This window comes from Myxine glutinosa, chromosome 3 (genome assembly GCF_964187855.1).
Source record: "Myxine glutinosa chromosome 3, kmMyxGlut1.1, whole genome shotgun sequence".
In the NCBI taxonomy this organism is placed as follows: Eukaryota; Metazoa; Chordata; class Myxini; order Myxiniformes; family Myxinidae; genus Myxine; species Myxine glutinosa.
In genome coordinates, this window is record NC_136263.1 from 163,457,559 (window position 1) to 163,477,013 (window position 19,455).

Here is a 19,455-nt window from a genome sequence, read left to right on the forward strand (position 1 = left end):
ATTGGCTGAGGGGTAGCATCATTGGCTGAGGGGTAACATCATTGGCTGAGGGGTAACATCATTGGCTGAGGGGTAGCATCATTGGCTGAGGGGTCACATCATTGGCTGAGGGGTAACATCATTGGCTGAGGGGTAGCATCATTGGCTGAGGGGCGACATCATTGGCTGAGGGGTAGCATCATTGGCTGAGGGGCGACATCATTGGCTGAGGTGTAGCATCATTGGCTGAGGGGTAGCATCATTGGCTGAGGGGCGACATCATTGGCTGAGGTGTAGCATCATTGGCTGAGGGGTAGCATCATTGGCTGAGGTGTAGCATTATTGGCTGAGGGGTAGCATCATTGGCTGAGGGGCGACATCATTGGCTGAGGGGCAGCATCATTGGCTGAGGGTGGCATCATTGGCTGAGGGGCGACGTCATTGGCTGAGGGGTCACATCATTGGCTGAGGGGTAGCATCATTGGCTGAGGGGTCACATCATTGGCTGAGGGGTGGCATCATTGGCTGAGGGGTAGCATCATTGGCTGAGGGGTAGCATCATTGGCTGAGGGGTAGCATCATTGGATGCGGGGTGGCATCATTGGCTGAGGGGTAACATCATTGGCTGAGGTGTAGCATTATTGGCTGAGGGGTCACATCATTGGATGCGGGGTAGCATCATTGGCTGAGGGGTAGCATCATTGGCTGAGGGGTAGCATCATTGGCTGAGGGGTAGCATCATTGGATGCGGGGTGGCATCATTGGCTGAGGGGTAACATCATTGGCTGAGGGGTAGCATCATTGGATGCGGGGTAGCATCATTGGCTGAGGTGTAGCATCATTGGCTGAGGGGTAGCATCATTGGCTGAGGGGCGACATCATTGGCTGAGGGGTAGCATCATTGGCTGAGGGTGGCATCATTGGCTGAGGGGCGACGTCATTGGCTGAGGGGTCACATCATTGGCTGAGGGGTAGCATCATTGGCTGAGGGGTCACATCATTGGATGCGGGGTAGCATCATTGGCTGAGGGGTAGCATCATTGGCTGAGGTGTAGCATTATTGGCTGAGGGGTAGCATCATTGGATGCGGGGTAGCATCATTGGCTGAGGGGTAGCATCATTGGCTGAGGTGTAGCATTATTGGCTGAGGGGTCACATCATTGGATGCGGGGTAGCATCATTGGCTGAGGGGTAGCATCATTGGCTGAGGTGTAGCATCATTGGCTGAGGGGTAGCATCATTGGCTGAGGGGCGACATCATTGGCTGAGGGGTAGCATCATTTGCTGAGGGTGGCATCATTGGCTGAGGGGCGACGTCATTGGCTGAGGGGTCACATCATTGGCTGAGGGGTAGCATCATTGGCTGAGGGGTCACATCATTGGCTGAGGGGTGGCATCATTGGCTGAGGGGTAGCATCATTGGCTGAGGGGTAGCATCATTGGCTGAGGGGTAGCATCATTGGCTGAGGGGTAGCATCATTGGCTGAGGGGTAGCATCATTGGATGCGGGGTAGCATCATTGGCTGAGGTGTAGCATCATTGGCTGAGGTGTAGCATCATTGGCTGAGGGGTAGCATCATTGGCTGAGGGGTAGCATCATTGGCTGAGGGGTAGCATCATTGGATGCGGGGTGGCATCATTGGCTGAGGGGTAACATCATTGGCTGAGGGGTAGCATCATTGGCTGAGGGGTCACATCATTGGCTGAGGGGTAGCATCATTGGCTGAGGGGTGGCATCATTGGCTGAGGTGTAGCATCATTGGCTGAGGTGTCACATCATTGGCTGAGGGGTAACATCATTGGCTGAGGGGTCACATCATTGGCTGAGGGGTAGCATCATTGGCTGAGGGGTCACATCATTGGCTGAGGGGTCACATCATTGGCTGAGGGGTAGCATCATTGGCTGAGGGGTAACATCATTGGCTGAGGGGTCACATCATTGGCTGAGGGGTAGCATCATTGGCTGAGGGGTCACATCATTGGCTGAGGGGTCACATCATTGGCTGAGGGGTCGCATCATTGGCTGAGGGGTCGCATCATTGGCTGAGGGGTAGCATCATTGGCTGAGGGGGCACATCATTGGCTGAGGGGTAACATCATTGGCTGAGGGGTAGCATCATTGGCTGAGGGGTCGCATCATTGGCTGAGGGGTCGCATCATTGGCTGAGGGGTAGCATCATTGGCTGAGGGGTCACATCATTGGCTGAGGGGTCACATCATTGGCTGAGGGGTCACATCATTGGCTGAGGGGTAACATCATTGGCTGAGGGGTAACATCATTGGCTGAGGGGTAACATCATTGGCTGAGGGGTAACATCATTGGCTGAGGGGTAACATCATTGGCTGAGGGGTAACATCATTGGCTGAGGGGTAACATCATTGGCTGAGGGGTAACATCATTGGCTGAGGGGTAACATCATTGGCTGAGGGGTAGCATCATTGGCTGAGGGGTCACATCATTGGCTGAGGGGTAGCATCATTGGCTGAGGGGTAGCATCATTGGCTGAGGGGTAGCATCATTGGCTGAGGGGTAACATCATTGGCTGAGGGGTAACATCATTGGCTGAGGGGTAGCATCATTGGCTGAGGGGTCACATCATTGGCTGAGGGGTAACATCATTGGCTGAGGGGTCGCATCATTGGCTGAGGGGTAGCATCATTGGCTGAGGGGTAACATCATTGGCTGAGGGGTAGCATCATTGGCTGAGGGGTCACATCATTGGCTGAGGGGTAACATCATTGGCTGAGGGGTAGCATCATTGGCTGAGGGGTCACATCATTGGCTGAGGGGTAACATCATTGGCTGAGGGGTAGCATCATTGGCTGAGGGGTCACATCATTGGCTGAGGGGTGGCATCATTGGCTGAGGGGTGGCATCATTGGCTGAGGGGTGGCATCATTGGCTGAGGGGTGGCATCATTGGCTGAGGGGTGGCATCATTGGCTGAGGGGTGGCATCATTGGCTGAGGTGTAGCATCATTGGCTGAGGGGTCACATCATTGGCTGAGGGGTCACATCATTGGCTGAGGGGTCACATCATTGGCTGAGGGGTAGCATCATTGGCTGAGGGGTCACATCATTGGCTGCAGGGTGGCATCATCGGCTGAGGGGTCTTCTCCTCACTGCTCATTACTAAAAACTGCTCTTCTATGTGAGGATTGATAAATAAAAGCAATTAGAACCAGTAAATTTAGTTTTATATGGCATTTTGCCTCTCTATTAGAAAGTGTGAGAAAATTATATATCTTCGCCATAGGTTGACCTTTGACCCCCACTGTAACCATGGTAACCCCTTAATTATATATAATAACATTGGCCCAACGGGTCATGGATCGTCTATTATATATACTAGGGCATGCCCGTACTATATATATATCTAAAATTATATCCCCCCCCTCTATTTACATGAAATGGTTTGGTCCAAAGCGAACGGCTTGCGAGTACGGTGACAATCCCCCCCCTCTATTTACATGAAATGGTTTGGTCCAAAGCGAACGGCTTGCGAGTACGGTGACAATCCCCCCCCTCTATTTACATGAAATGGTTTGGTCCAAAGCGAACGGCTTGCGAGTACGGTGACAATCCCCCCCCCTCTATTTACATGAAATGGTTTGGTCCAAAGCGAACGGCTTGCGGAGTTTGGTAAAGAAATCGCCATAGCTCGGTAACTACTTGTCCGATTAATATGAAACCTTGAAAAGGCACATCCTCAGGTCCCCAGCAATATACCTGGCAAGTTTCAAGTATATCGGACCCGTGGTTGTCGAGAAACAGCGGTCACAGACAAACACACAGACATACACACATACACACACACACACACACAGAGATTACTGGAATTATATATACTAGGGCATGCCCGTACTATATATATGCCCGTACTATATATCTATCTAAAATTATATCCCCCCCCTCTATTTACATGAAATGGTTTGGTCCATTCGCAACGCCAAAGCGAACGGCGAACGGCTTGCGAGTACAGTGACAATCCCCCCCCCCTCTATTTACATGAAATGGTTTCGTCCATTCGCAACGACCACAGAACCCCCCCCTCTATTTACATGGAATGGTTTGGTCCATTCGCAACGCCGGCACACGCGATCGTTCGCTGCTCTCTGATTGGTTGAATCGTTTTTTGGACATAGCTCGGTAAGTAATTGTCCGATTAATATGAAACCTTGAAAAGGCACATCCTCGGGTCCCCAGCAATATACCTGGCAAGTGAAAAGTATATCGGACCCGTGGTTGTCGAGAAACAGCGGTCACAGACAGACAAACGTACAAACGTACAAACGTACAGAGATTACTGGAATTATAGATATATATATATATATATATATATATATATATATATATATATATATATATATATATATATATATATATATATATATATATATATATATATATATATATATATATATATATATATATATATATATATATAGATATATATAGATATATATATATATATATATAGATATATATAAATATATAATTATATATATATATGGACATATATACATATATATTGTTACGGGTCGCGGACAAGATGTTACTTTGGGCCGAGCGGATGGTCAACCGCGACCGTTACAGGATCCCCGATTGGCCCGACTCCCCCAACGTTGACCAGATCGCACCACAGATATTCAATTTGGAAACCTCTAAAGTGACCGAAAGAGAAGGAAGAGAGAAGAAGACAGAGTACGGAGGAATAACAGGATTTATTACACACACAAGCAAAAAGAAGGAGCGATCAAAGTTATTTACAAGCAATGGATGGAAGAAGCAGTCACACAGTGAATCGTTAGCTTATACTAGTCAATTTACTTAACCCCAGGACAACGATTAGGACAGACGACGTTCACACTTACACGGGGGATATTGCAGGCAGGTATGGCTTGAGGATGGATGGTTGTTTTGGGAGGCAATGGAGGGTCCAGCGTGGATTGCTGCCTGGCGCGTCCTTTTCGTGGCCTGCGGCCCCTTAGCTGCCCCCTTAGCTGCAGCGCAGCTGGTCGCACGATGGCTCGCACACACCTGCTCGTTCAGGCGTCTTCCTTCTCCCCAGCAACAACGAGCGACAGCAAGCAAGAGGACGGGGTCAGAGCAAGAGGACGGGGTCAGAGCAAGAGGACGGGGGTAGAGCAAGAAGACGGGGGCAGAGCAAGAGGACGGGGGCAGAGCAAGAGGACGGGGGCAGAGCAAGAGGACGGGGGCAGAGCAAGAGGACGGGGGCAGAGCAAGAGGACGGGGGCAGAGCAAGAGGACGGGGGCAGAGCAAGAGGACGGGGGCAGAGCAAGAGGACGGGGGCAGAGCAAGAGGACGGGGGCAGAGCAAGAGGACGGGGGCAGAGCAAGAGGACGGGGGCAGAGCAAGAGGACGGGGGCAGAGCAAGAGGACGGGGTCAGAGCAAGAGGGTGGAGTGCGTCCCGCGGCGGCTTATATTGGTTTCCTCACCGAACCTTCGCGCACTTTCTCGGGGGTTCCCGCTCCGCCCTCTCTTAGCCAAACCCCTTGTTCTGGGTTGGATGAGCGGGGCCGACTTACTCCTCCCCCCTATGACGAGGGGGGCGACCCGTCTTCTCTAGCCACTCCCCTTGTTCGCAATGGCCGCAAATGGCGAAAACTGGTCAGCAGCTGCAGGTAAGGCGCCGTCACGTTGCACAGCAGTTCAGTACTGCAATAAACGGTTGCTGTCAAAGCTCAAGTTGGGGAATCCCTGGCACTTGAGCTGCCATGGATCATCGGAGGGGCCTACGCTTTATTTCGTTTGATGCAATGCAGAGTCAATCTCGTGGGAAACACATATTTAGCCTACATAGAATAAGGAAATAAACTATTTAAAAAGATATATCGTGGCCTGTGTGTAAGTTTCATGGAATTAACTAGGAGGACGGCTGCGACCATTATTTACATTACGAGGGTGTTACACACAACAAAACCATACTTTTCACATTCGTTACACTTTCTCCAAAATTGTTACACTTCTCAAAACCGTTACACTTCTCAAATTCGTTACACTGCACCCTCCTTTCTTCAGGCCCGTGCTCGGGCCTACAAAACTTTAACTTAGTGTGACACGTAGGTGTAATTCCCTCTACAATTAACCTGACCCTGAGTGTGACAATCTTAAAACACAAATAAGTATGTCCCAGTATTGCATTGCACCCTGTCTAACAGACTCAAGCCCACAGCTAACCGAATTACGGAATTGTTCTCAAACTATACATTTACGGTGGGGAGCATTATTTACAGTGACGTTATTTCTTATTTACAACGCAACCCAGGACCTGTGTTTTTTTTTTCTTTTTAGGGAACAAGAAAAGGAAATTCCTGTTGGGAGGGAGGAGACAACACGCATTGCATCGATGCACCAGTACCAATACCACCAAAGCACCCAAAAGCACCACAAAAGCACCAAAAGCACCACTCGGTGCACAGTCACCACGGTTCATAATAAACACAACAAAACAACTGGTGGTGGTCTTCTCTTTTTCTGCTGGGCCGATGTTCTTCCCGACGTCTTCTGGCTTCATGCGGCCTACTTGGAAATAATAAAAAGCACAACTTGTGTTCATTTTTATTTAGGGCCGCAGGGGCCAACTAAGGGTGGTCCACCTGTTTGGCATAGGTGCCGCCTTACCGAGGTCCGCAAGCAAGATTCCCTGGCCACTATGGCCAGTCTCCAACAGAGGTGCCCTGCCCCAGAACCTGGGGTCCATCAAGTGGTACTTGGCCGCAGAACAGCGGTCCATAAAGTGGTACATCAACGCAATGCATGCTGGTTCTGAGAATCTCGTGCGCACAATGGCCATCTCACGCACGCTCCCCTCGGCGCCCAATGGCGCACAGGTCCTCAAGTGGGAGACAAAAGGGGGGAAGACAAATGAGCGAGGGGTAAGGTCACAAGGGTACACGTCAATAAAGGCAATGCAGGGTGAAGTGCGTACGGAGAGCGAAGTGAGAAAAACTCTTCCCTACCGTACGTCACCCCCCCTGTCACCTACACTACCCTTGCCCTTACCCCATATTTACAAGAATTTACACCTTTACAAATTTGTCACAACGTCTTGTCTTCCCCATCTTTCCCTTCTACACCAAATTCGTCTCCAATCCCTCTACTTCAAAATTTGCCATCACCAATTCATCATCAATCCTCATAAGGAGGGAGAGATGGAATTACGCACAATGTCACACCCACGTCATGATGCGTCTCACAATCCAAAACATTTGCATTAATGAAAAATAATAAAACATGGCATGGTGTGGAGTTACCTCATCTCAGGTGAGTGGATGCAGATGGTGCGAGGAGACTCCAATCCTAACTATCCTCTAAATGACCTTAACACTTTACACTACCCGGGGTCTTTCCCTGCCACTCCATTGGCCACTTACACTATGGGTTCTAACAACCAATTCCCATTGACCAAACTGTGGTGCTTCTCAATTTGGGGTCTCACTCCCCCGATTCATCTCCCGGTGCCCTTGCACAATTTCTGGGCTGTGACGTGTAGCTCTCCCAGCAGGTCTACCCACCTGCACACCTCCACCACTGCAGTTGCCACCCGAGCTTACCTAGCTCCTCACCCTAACCTAACTAACTGGGGAAGGCCCCTCCTGGCTCTGTCACCCCTTGGTGCCCTCTGTCACTGGGCTACCCGGGTCCGTCCTCTGGATCCTCGGGCCCCATCCACAACTACCGGCTCCCAGAGCCCACCTGCGGCCTCACCTGGCCGACATCCTCACAGTGGTGGAGTGCCCAAACCAACTACACACACTAACAGGCTACACGCCCAGCCATTTCCACAACACTAATGCACCCATCCAATCACCATTCTTCCACCCGCACCACAGATGCCAATATCCAACCACTAGTCTAGTAGGAAGACTAGGTCCCCCTGCACCCCCCGGAGATATACTTCTAATCAGTGTTTCTAGATTGGAAAAAATGTGTAGAAAATGACTAGCTATGGCCCCAAGCTGAAAAAATGTCCCACATACCATTTTTATGCAAATTACTGCTGCAAATTTTATGCAAAATTATGCAAATTTTATGCAAATTTTTGATGAGGAGTAGAGTTGAGGGGTCTTTGAGGGCTTCATCGAGGTGCTCTCGGTTGCAAGACTGGGTCATTCTGAGAAGCACAGCAGGGTCAGAGATCATGATGTTCTCCTCCTCAGTGAATCTCTCCATCAACAGCCTCTCCATTGCCTCACACACTGTTTTGAGGCAAAAGAGGGACTTTGCGTAGGCCTTTCCACTGAGAACACCTTTGAGAGATCCACTTGTTACTAGTTGTGCCTCAAAGAGAATCTCTGCATATCCAGAACCACGCATCTTGTGTCCAGTGAGCATCCCGATGTAGTTCATGGATGTGTGGAAGGGTCCAATCGTTACTACATGACTAGCAAATTCATTTGGCCAGCGCCAGATGATGGGAAGGGCTTTCATGCAGACACCCAGATCAAATGTATTCAGGACCCATCTCTGACCCACCTCAGCAGTTGCTGCCTCGGAACGCTTCAGTAGCTCACGAACAACTGCGTTGTCTGTGATCGGTTGGTGGATAGGCGTGCAGTAGTCGACTGTTGATTTGCTGGGTGGGGGAGAACCAGTTGCAGAGGTGAAACCCCCTAGCCCAGGCACAGGCTGCAGGCCATTGCCATGCCATGCAGGCACCAGGCACAGACCGATCACAGACAACGCAGTTGTTCGTGAGCTACTGAAGCGTTCCGAGGCAGCAACTGCTGAGGTGGGTCAGAGATGGGTCCTGAATACATTTGATCTGGGTGTCTGCATGAAAGCCCTTCCCATCATCTGGCGCTGGCCAAATGAATTTGCTAGTCATGTAGTAACGATTGGACCCTTCCACACATCCATGAACTACATCGGGATGCTCACTGGACACAAGATGCGTGGTTCTGGATATGCAGAGATTCTCTTTGAGGCACAACTAGTAACAAGTGGATCTCTCAAAGGTGTTCTCAGTGGAAAGGCCTACGCAAAGTCCCTCTTTTGCCTCAAAACAGTGTGTGAGGCAATGGAGAGGCTGTTGATGGAGAGATTCACTGAGGAGGAGAACATCATGATCTCTGACCCTGCTGTGCTTCTCAGAATGACCCAGTCTTGCAACCGAGAGCACCTCGATGAAGCCCTCAAAGACCCCTCAACTCTACTCCTCATCAAAAATTTGCATAAAATTTGCATAATTTTGCATAAAATTTGCAGCAGTAATTTGCATAAAAATGGTATGTGGGACATTTTTTCAGCTTGGGGCCATAGCTAGTCATTTTCTACACATTTTTTCCAATCTAGAAACACTGATTAGAAGTATATCTCCGGGGGGTGCAGGGGGACCTAGTCTTCCTACTAGACTACACAATTTACCTATACCCTCTACCTAACACTTACTCTACCCGCCCCGGGTATCCGTGATGGGGGTCCACTCTTCCCCCATTCACACCTTCACACCATCCACTCCACTCCACAATTTCCACCATACTCACTCCACGACCATCCATTCCAATACTCCATACCATTTATTCCATACACCTGTTCTCCATTCACCTGTCGTTGCACACCTGTGCACTCACACCTGGTGCCACCTGCACCCTCCTCCTCTTCCTGGACCATTTGGTCAGCACAATACACAATCACCTTCACTCACTCATACACTGCTCCACACACCTGTCCAGATGCACACCTGTGCAATCACACCTGTTCAATCCTCAAACACACGGCATCATCTCATCTAACTACTCCCCTCTGAAACTTGCGCTTCCCAGTCGTCCCTTTAAACTATTGCGCTCCCACGTCATTATCATCCACACTAAACTACCTGCGTCCCGACTACAGGTATCATTGTCACTAACTAATCTTAACGTTACCTAATGTCATCTTCTAGGGCCCTACACACAATATCCTAACCCACCCGGGCTAGTTTTCACTGCCATACACCCCATAAGCTAGTGCTCCTTTGCCCCCCCTCCGTGAGGGATGGTGGATTTGCCATCCCACCACATCGGGGGTCTCTCACTATAAATTTTGTTCATCCAAATTCAATAAATCAAAAATTTGCCAATCACTCTACCATCATCAAATTTTGCTTTTTTCTAATTTCGGGGCCAAAACACTATCCTCATCACCCGTCTACTGATTAGATCCTCTCGGTGCGCCACTTCCCTTCTAAAGCTCGGCTTCGTACAGCCGAGCAATGAACGCGGGTTCTTTGGTGCCGGCGGCTGGATGCGTCCGGCACTCGGTGCAGGGACAGGGTCTTACCCGTGCCGAGATCCCACGCACCACCTAGGCGCGGAGCCATCCAATTGCCCGATCTCGACCTGCCGGAACGTCTCTATAAAAAGTGGTTGCCATGACGACCCTTCCTATCGGGCTGCGCGCTCCGCCTAGTGGAGCCCGGACGCGGCCGTTCCAAGCGAGGCACAGCGTGGATCGCGTACGGCGGTCCTTTCGAACCCGCCGTGGCTCGGATCCCCGCTGATTCTCGCGGCACGCGAAGCCCGGCACGCACCGAGGGCCCGATTCGGCTATAAGTCGCTCTAACCGCTAACCCGGTTACCGTCGATGCCTCACCTGCATGCTTACACGCATACGCTACCCCTTTCTTGCTCATACATCCAGCCGTTTCCCTGCTCTTGGTCATTGCACCTTCTCTTACACACCCAGGTACACTCATTCCACTCACAGACTTGGTCACACACCTGACCACCGAACACCTTTGCACGCATTCGTCGCTCGCACACCTCACCAAACACACCTCTTCGCGCCCCCTCCTCGGTCACCTCCTCTGTGACAATCACAGGTGTGCTCTCACTCGCACACCCAACCACGTGCCTCACGACCAACTCAAGTGTGCATTCCCACACACGCTCTACCATTCCAGGTGTGCATCCTTCCATTCCAGGTGTACATCCTCGCTCACCTGTCACAACCAACTCACGCTCCGTGTCACTCTCACTACTCTCACCTCTACTCTCGGTCGCGCACTCACCCTTACTCTCGACAGCGCGCTCTTTCCTCATGCACCTGTCCGTTACACACCTTTCTCGCGCACACTCTTGCGCACACTCTCCCGTTACACCCTCTGTAACACTCACCACAGGCGTGCATTCCCCCTTACTCTTGACAGCGCACTCTTTCCCCATGCACCTGTCCGTTACACACCTTTCTCGCGCATCCTCTTGCGCACACTCTTTCGTTACTTCCTCCATAACACTTACCACACCGCGCTTCCATGTACCCCCTCGCACACGCGCTTCGACCAACTCACTCTTGACGGCACACTCACTCCTCGGCGTGCACTTTTTCCTCACACACCCCATGGTCGGACATTCTCGCACACCTCTTTTTTTCGCACACCAGACCTGTCGCACACTTCACCAACAGCCTTTCACGAACACCCGGATCCAAACCAATCCCCAAGCCGACTGAAGCTTTCCTCACATCATATACATTGCCGAATATTTCGCCACTCACCTTGGCACCTCGTCGTCGCACCGCCTCTGCCACCTGCAAACTCTTTATTTGGTTACTGAGCAGCACATCATGAGTTGAGCACCGACCTTGTACATATTCCATTACTTCCTCCTTTATCTCCCTCTTAGTTTCTGTCCGTCCCTTCTTAATTTCACTCACCTCTTCTTCCACTTCCTCTAATTTTTGCTTCACCTCTTTTATTTCCCGGTGCGTCTCCTCAAGTTCGTCCTCTAAGGCTACCGTGACCGTCTCTATGTGCATCCTCACCTGCCGGTCCTTTGTCTCCATTAGTTCTGTCACCTCATCCAACCTCATTGTCAGTCCCTCACGTACCATCTGACATTGCCTCTGTGTCGCTATTAAGTCATTTTTAATTTCTTTTTGTGTCGCCTTTAACCCTCCTAGTACCGCAGTTTTCTTTTGAACCTGCTCCACTAACTCCGTCTGTCCCTCTGTCAGCTGTTCCACCTCCTCCGTCATATCTTCTATTCCCCCCTGTAACCTAGCCGTATTATTCCTCACCTCTTTCTCTATACGCTTTTCACCTCGCTTTACCTCCTCACCTACACCTCGTCGTATCCCCTCTTTCATCTCCTCCATCTCTTTTGTAGATGCCACCCTCATCTGTCCCAATTCATCCCTCTGAGCATCCAGTTTACTTTCTAACCCGATTTGCACCTCCTCTATCTGGTTCCCCATTCGTTTGATTTCCCTGGCAGATTGTTCCCCTATTTCACGCAATTTGTCCTCCATCCTATTTTCTAACCCCATTAACCCATTTTTCACCTCTTTTATCCCGTTGTCTAACCCCTCAAAATTATTGTCTAACTTCCCAAATTTCTTGTCTAACCCCTCAAAATTATTGTCTAACTTCCCAAATTTCTTGTCTAACCCCTCACCGGTACTCCTCGCTTCGTCCCTCATTGCCCCCAATTGCTCACTCTGAGCCCTCGCTTCGTCCCTCATTACCCCTATTTGGCCCTCCAATCGCTCACTATTCTTGTCCATAAGGGCCTTCATTTGGATCATAAAGAGATTCCAATCCACCAGTGGCGCTGCTACGGTCGCGGGCGCGGCTAAATTTGGCGCCACAATAACCATGTGCGTGAGGCCGCCATTTTGTGCACCTGATACACCCTCAACCACCTCATTGCTCTCCTCCTCCCTTTCTTCCCCTAGGTCCTGGGTTACCCCTAACTCGTCTATCTCCCCCACCGACATCCGATCGCCTTGATTGTCCAATTCCATGGCTCGATCTCAAAATTCGGGTTTTATAAAACAAAATTTCGGCAGCTCGTAATTTTGACCAAAATTTTTTTTTCTACACGTTTTAAAAATTTGGTTCGGGCCTCGTATCCCACTCCTCGACACCAATTGTTACGGACGCGGTTAAGATGTTACTTTGGGCCGAGCGGATGGTCAACCGCGACCGTTACAGGATCCCCGATTGGCCCGACTCCCCCAACGTTGACCAGATCGCACCACAGATATTCAATTTGGAAACCTCTAAAGCGACCGAAAGAGAAGGAAGAGAGAAGAAGACAGAGTACGGAGGAATAACAGGATTTATTATACACACAAGCAAAAAGAAGGAGCGATCAAAGTTATTTACAAGCAATGGATGGAAGAAGCAGTCACACAGTGAATCGTTAGCTTATACTAGTCAATTTACTTAACCCCAGGACAACGATTAGGACAGACGACGTTCACACTTACACGGGGGATATTGCAGGCAGGTATGGCTTGAGGATGGATGGTTGTTTTGGGAGGCAATGGAGGGTCCAGCGTGGATTGCTGCCTGGCGCGTCCTTTTCGTGGCCTGCGGCCCCTTAGCTGCCCCCTTAGCTGCAGCGCAGCTGGTCGCACGATGGCTCGCACACACCTGCTCGTTCAGGCGTCTTCCTTCTCCCCAGCAACAACGAGCGACAGCAAGCAAGAGGACGGGGTCAGAGCAAGAGGACGGGGTCAGAGCAAGAGGGTGGAGTGTGTCCCGCGGCGGCTTATATTGGTTTCCTCACCGAACCTTCGCGCACTTTCTCGGGGGTTCCCGCTCCGCCCTCTCTTAGCCAAACCCCTTGTTCTGGGTTGGATGAGCGGGGCCGACTTACTCCTCCCCCCTATGACGAGGGGGGCGACCCGTCTTCTCTAGCCACTCCCCTTGTTCGTAATGGCCGCAAATGGCGAAAACCGGTCAGCAGCTGCAGGTAAGGCGCCGTCACTTTGCACAGCAGTTCAGTACTGCAATAAACGGTTGCTGTCAAAGCTCAAGTGGGGGAATCCCTGGCACTTGAGCTGCCATGGATCATCGGAGGGGCCTACGCTTTATTTCGTTTGATGCAATGCAGAGTCAATCTAGTGGGAAACACATATTTAGCCTACATAGAATAAGGAAATAAACTATTTGAAAAGATATATCGTGGCCTGTGTGTAAGTTTCATGGAATTAACTAGGAGGACGGCTGCGACCATTATTTACATTACGAGGGTGTTACACACAACAAAACCATACTTTTCACATTCGTTACACTTTCTCCAAAATTGTTACACTTCTCAAAACCGTTACACTTCTCAAATTCGTTACAATATATATATGTGTATGTATATATATATATGTATATATATATATGTATATGTATATATATATATATATATATATATATATATATATATATATATACACACATACATATATATATATATATATATATATATATATATATATACACACATACATATATATATATATATATATATATATATATATATATATATATATATATATATATATATATATATATATATATAGTCATGTTTATCTGTCCTGATGTTTTTATGTGTACAAATTTATGTGGACTCTTCAATTTACGCTCGAGATGCATTCCTAAAAAAACTGAATGTTTCTTGCAGCTGCTATAATGAGTGCAAGCACGGATACTGCAGTTATGCACCCGAATACAAGTGTGTCTGCGACTTAGGATGGACAACTAACCAGTCACTTGCAAATGACACCGGGGTGGGCTGTGACGTTGATTGCGGATGCTTTCTGCACAGCTATTGCCCAGTTGGCCTCAAACACTGCATTGATTGCAAAGGTAATTTTGTGGGAGAAGGGGATGGAAATGTGGAAAACATTATTTATTTGCAAGAGATGCAGAGTGAAATAAAGCCAGTTATGTCTTTAATAAAGCCAGTGCTGTCTTTATTTAAGCTCATTTCTTTTAATGTCTGCAGATTGGACAACAGGACCGTTTTGTGAGTTTTGCAAGCCTGGGAGTTATGGCAATGCAACTTCTCCAGCTGAATGCAAACCATGTACCTGTAATGGGCATGAGGATGCCTCGAAGGGCTTCTGTGACATGGTGACAGGAACGTGTTATTGTACAGGACATACTGATGGAACACACTGTGAGCACTGCCAGGCGGGGTTTTATGGAGATCCTCGGTATGTACCAAAGTAAGAAAGCAACATAAGATATATACAATGGTACTTCATCAAGTTTTCTGTTAAAAAATAAAAATTTATCACAAGTGAATAACATAGAAAATACTCTTGAAAGTGAATTCTATTTTAAAATGTTACGGCAAGACGAAACCTTACAATCCATCGCCTTGGACAAATGTTTGCAGTGGACTTGAAAAGGTCTACATTTTCAATAACTAGAGCTGTATTAACTATTTTAGTTTGTCATATCTAACCATGATATTTGTACAATCTCTTCACTTTATCTTCTGCACTCAAATTATCTTTTTAATCATAATTAACCTTGCCTCACCTTGCCTCGCCTTGTTATTACCCTTGCGGTTCCTCTGGCGAGTAAGCGTCCTTCAAGCTCTCCACGTCATCAGGGGCCATTCAAATATTACGTAACGCTATGGGGGGTGGGGGGGGGGGGTGTACGGCCGAGCGTTACGAAGTGTTACGAGGGGGTGGGGGGGTGTTCGCATCGGCGTTACGTAACAGTAGTGATCTACGTTTTTAAAACCAAAAGTGGGATTACTACTCATCCCATTTTTGGTTTCAGCAAAAATGGGATGACTACTCATCCCATTTTTGCTGAGACCATGTTGATACTGAAGTCGAAGTCACAACTAGAAACCACATTTAACTGTATTAAATTTAGTAATCTTTATTACTCTTTATAATATTGATGCCACAACGAATTGTTTGTATAGCCTCTTAGGGTCTCGTAAGTTATTCCAGTTCCCATGCGGGTTCGCGTGCTTCGGTGGTCAGTATCGGGGTACCAGACTCGATTGATTGCTCCTGTGGAAGTTGGAGCCCCTCAGTGTCGACACCATCATCGTCTAGCCATTCCAGGACCGGCTCTTTCTCCTGGTACGCCACCAGGCACATTAGCTCCCGCTGTCGTCGTGCGGCTACGCGCTACGGGCGCACACGTTCCACGCGCTGCTCCAGTTTCTTGTCCTTGTGACAGCGGGCATGGGCCTTGCCTGACTTTTTGGAGGCATGATACAGTCCACAAGTTGAACAAGTCCGCCTCTGGAGTTCGGTTTCCAGAGTAGGACATGCGAAGTCATATGGGACTCCCTTTGGGAATTTTTTACGGGCTCCCGGCGTGAGAATGCTCTGCCCAAGGACAAGGCTCTGGAACAGCGTTGGAAACTTCCCATCGGTCGTGTTGCAAACGAGCCCGTCACCCGTCTGCTGCACGGGCAACGGGGGCGGAAGGAAGCGATCTCGGACTACACTGAACAACGAGCTTCTGGGCTCTCTGCAACAGTCTAGATCGTTACACTTGACCAGTTGTACCATATACTGACTCTCCCGTACATGTATCGCCTGCCAGTCTCTGTCCTTCTCAATAATATCATCTTCCGCATCTGCCGAGAAGTATTCTGCCACCGTTGGGAAGTCGTCTATGACAGTCTGAGACCAAACTTCCGCCAGGACCTTGCCCGCATGGGCGAAATTCTGGACTTCCAGCTCATCATCGACCGTCTTGCCCGATCCATCAAGATGACTGCCGAAGTGATCGTGGGGCAGCACGAGCCCTGCCAGGTCGTGGCTGAGCGGTGCCATACGTCGCTCAACCCGATTGAAGGCGCTCCTACCTGGGGCGTTGGTCGCGATGAAGAGGGCATCCAAATCGTTCGTACAGAAATAGTCAATTGCACACTGAATCATTTTCTCATAACGCGGATTTTCGTCCGGGCCGCCATCCACGGTCACAATCATGACAGGTTTTGGAAGACCGTCTTTGCACGACAAGCTGTCCCGAAATTCGGTCAAGGAACGAATGCGTTTCATGTCGTGGAGGTGGTTGAATGCAGTAGATGATGAATGCTTAGCACTCCTGATGCCGATATAGGTGGGGCCCGAGTACGTCACAGCACCACCGGTGATATAGTTACCCTTGATCATTACTGCAGCGATGACGGACGGCACCAATTTATGCCGGGAAGCAATGACGAAGTCATGGTCACTCAATCGGACTTTGTATTCCATATGCATGATCAACGGCGCCTGTTTATTGGCGGCCGTTAGGCCAATAGGAACCCTGGCTTTGTCATCTTGGGAATGGAAGGTAACTTCATCAGGACCCAACAGGGATGCCAAGTTTTCGAGATTTGCGATAGATGCCCTGGCAAACATCGCATCTTTATGCCCGGAGTGTACGTCATTTTGAGCTCTCGACAGTTTCACTGGTACAGTTTTGCAGTGCCTCTTCCCCTCCCGCGTTGTAGAGTTGCGCGGCAGAAGGCGGAGGTAAACAGAACTTCGAGATAGCTGAAAGCCACGTTTTGTCAAGGCAGCGGTTAGGTCATCCAGAGTCTTGACCGTTCTAATGATCTCAGAACGTCGTCGCTCATCAGCCGCGGAACCACCTATAGCGATATCCACTATAACTTTGTGAAGTAGGTTCTCATCAACTATCGCTGGCCTGCCCACAGTTGATTTCGGAGTTGTTTACGTTGGTCTTCATCTAAGTTATCCAACTTTTTCGTTTGTAGTTATCCCGGTACCGTTGTTGCCGCTCTTTGTTTTTCACGCAGTTTTTGAGTTCAGATTTAAGCCCATCCAGTTTCTGCTGTTTCTGCTTCAGATCCCAACGCTCATCCGCTGATAAAAGTCCTTGGCCTTGACGTTTGGACAGATAATTCACTTCATCTTGTACAACGTTATGGGTGGCGTCCAATGCTTGTTTTTTCGGCGCTAGCCGCACCTTGGTTTCCTCAGCTGAGCTGGTAGTCGCAATGGGTTGCACGGGTTTCGTCGGTTTGGGTGGTGCCGCGGGTTCGATAGTGCCATCAGTCTCCTTCTCTGCTTTTAGTTGGTCTGTCGCCGCTGTCGGTACCTGAATAAAATAAAAATCCCTATTACTTTCCTTCACCTAGAGAACATTTTCAGACAATCATCAAAAGTATCAAAAGTAATTCTCCAAAAATCTCAGGAGGAAATCGGCTCAATAAACCCGTTTAATTCAAATCCCCCATCTGTTGAACTTTCCCGTCAAGTGAGCACCACTCATCAGCATCGTCAGTGAGTAATTGTACGATTATATTCTATATATTCGATTATATTCTAGTTCAAACCTATCAGCGGCGGATCCAGGAATTTGCCCTACGGGCGCGCGGAAAAAGGCCCGATGAATCTCATTTGCACCCGCCCCGCACGACGGCCAAAAAGGGGACCCATAAATCCCCGTAATATTCGAAAGGGGCGCCTTAGACACCCTGAGGGGGCAATTGCCCCCCCCCCTACGGCCAGGAATCAGGGCGGTAAGCGTGGATGGTGTAAGCTACAATGCAAATTCATAGCAGCGGAAATGGGAACACTACATTTTGGTGGCAGGAAGCAGCACTGTATACAACGAGACCGTTCAGAGAGCGGGACTTGGCAAAAAGACGAAACGACGTGAACTTGGTGTCAAATTAAAGCCAATCTATGGTTTAATATAAGTGTTTAAGAGGAACTATAGCGCTAAAGTACAAAATATTTGTTTTATAAAGGTTTGAAAATACGGTGTTACCCAGGGGTAGGGGGTTTTGACTTTTCAATGTCATCAGAGGTCAATGATTTTGGTACCAAATGAAAGCCAGCATGCGACTTACTATATGTGTTTTAGAGGAAGTTTTGGTCTAAACCTAAACCGTAAGATTTTGGCCGATTTTGATAAAATTGACCTCTGGTCAATGACTCAGAGCCAAATCCGGAAATAAACCGGACGATATTTCTGAAAGCTAGTACCATTGTACCAACCTGCAACAGCTCCAGTTTTTGTGGAAATAGTTGAATCTGCTATTTAGGCATTTCGGGATAGAAATAGAATGTAGTTCCCGGTTGTGACTAAATGGCATAAAATTTGCGGTGTGTATACTGTATTATCGCCCAGTCAACACGGAACGCACGCCAGAAACAATATCTTAAAAATTGCTCATTTATTACCACGATTACAGTTTCAACATAATTTATAGATAGATAAGTTCTCCTATATATTCTGAATGATACATTTTCATGATATTGAGAATATTAGCTGTATTTGCGGGGAATTATATTGTGAGTCGCATCACTCTCATTTGAAGGACATGAAAATGTACATACCTTTGACCAAAATGAAAGCATCTGGCCCTTTCGTTCTAGTTCCTTCTGTTTCCATTCTTGTAGCTTTTCCGTCACAGCAAGCTGAATGTCGTGTTGCTTTTTCAGTTGGGCCCATATTTTGGCGACTTGTAATTGCACAGCTTGTTTAGAAGTTGAGGGGTTTGCCTTGGAAAATCCGTCGATTAAACTCTTATGTAGCTTTTCTTTTATATTCATGGCCGCCATGCTTTAAATGTGTGTGGTTCATGCGTTTGCCCACCAATCACGCGACTGCCGACAAAATGGCGTTTCTTCGGAAGGTAAAGGTCACCCCAGCTTGCAACCCCACCTGGCGAATCGTTCATAAATCACCTCAACCTATGGTGCACCGCAGTGCGCAAAACAGATGTTCTTTGCCGCAGCAACGATCGCG

The 19,455-nt window shown here is 48.7% G+C and overlaps 1 protein-coding gene across 1 annotated transcript in view; it reads left to right on the top strand.

The window, feature by feature from the left end:
• The window catches only part of MEGF8 (multiple EGF like domains 8), a 250,951-nt gene that overhangs the window by 129,266 nt on the left and 102,230 nt on the right, over window positions 1-19,455 (top strand). Inside the window, exons 25-28 of the mRNA XM_078773628.1 lie at window positions 14,387-14,571; window positions 14,711-14,921; window positions 16,004-16,140; window positions 16,288-16,593. Of these exons, the coding sequence (XP_078629754.1) occupies window positions 14,387-14,571; window positions 14,711-14,921; window positions 16,004-16,140; window positions 16,288-16,593 (839 nt within the window). The remainder of the gene's footprint in view (window positions 1-14,386; window positions 14,572-14,710; window positions 14,922-16,003; window positions 16,141-16,287; window positions 16,594-19,455) is intronic.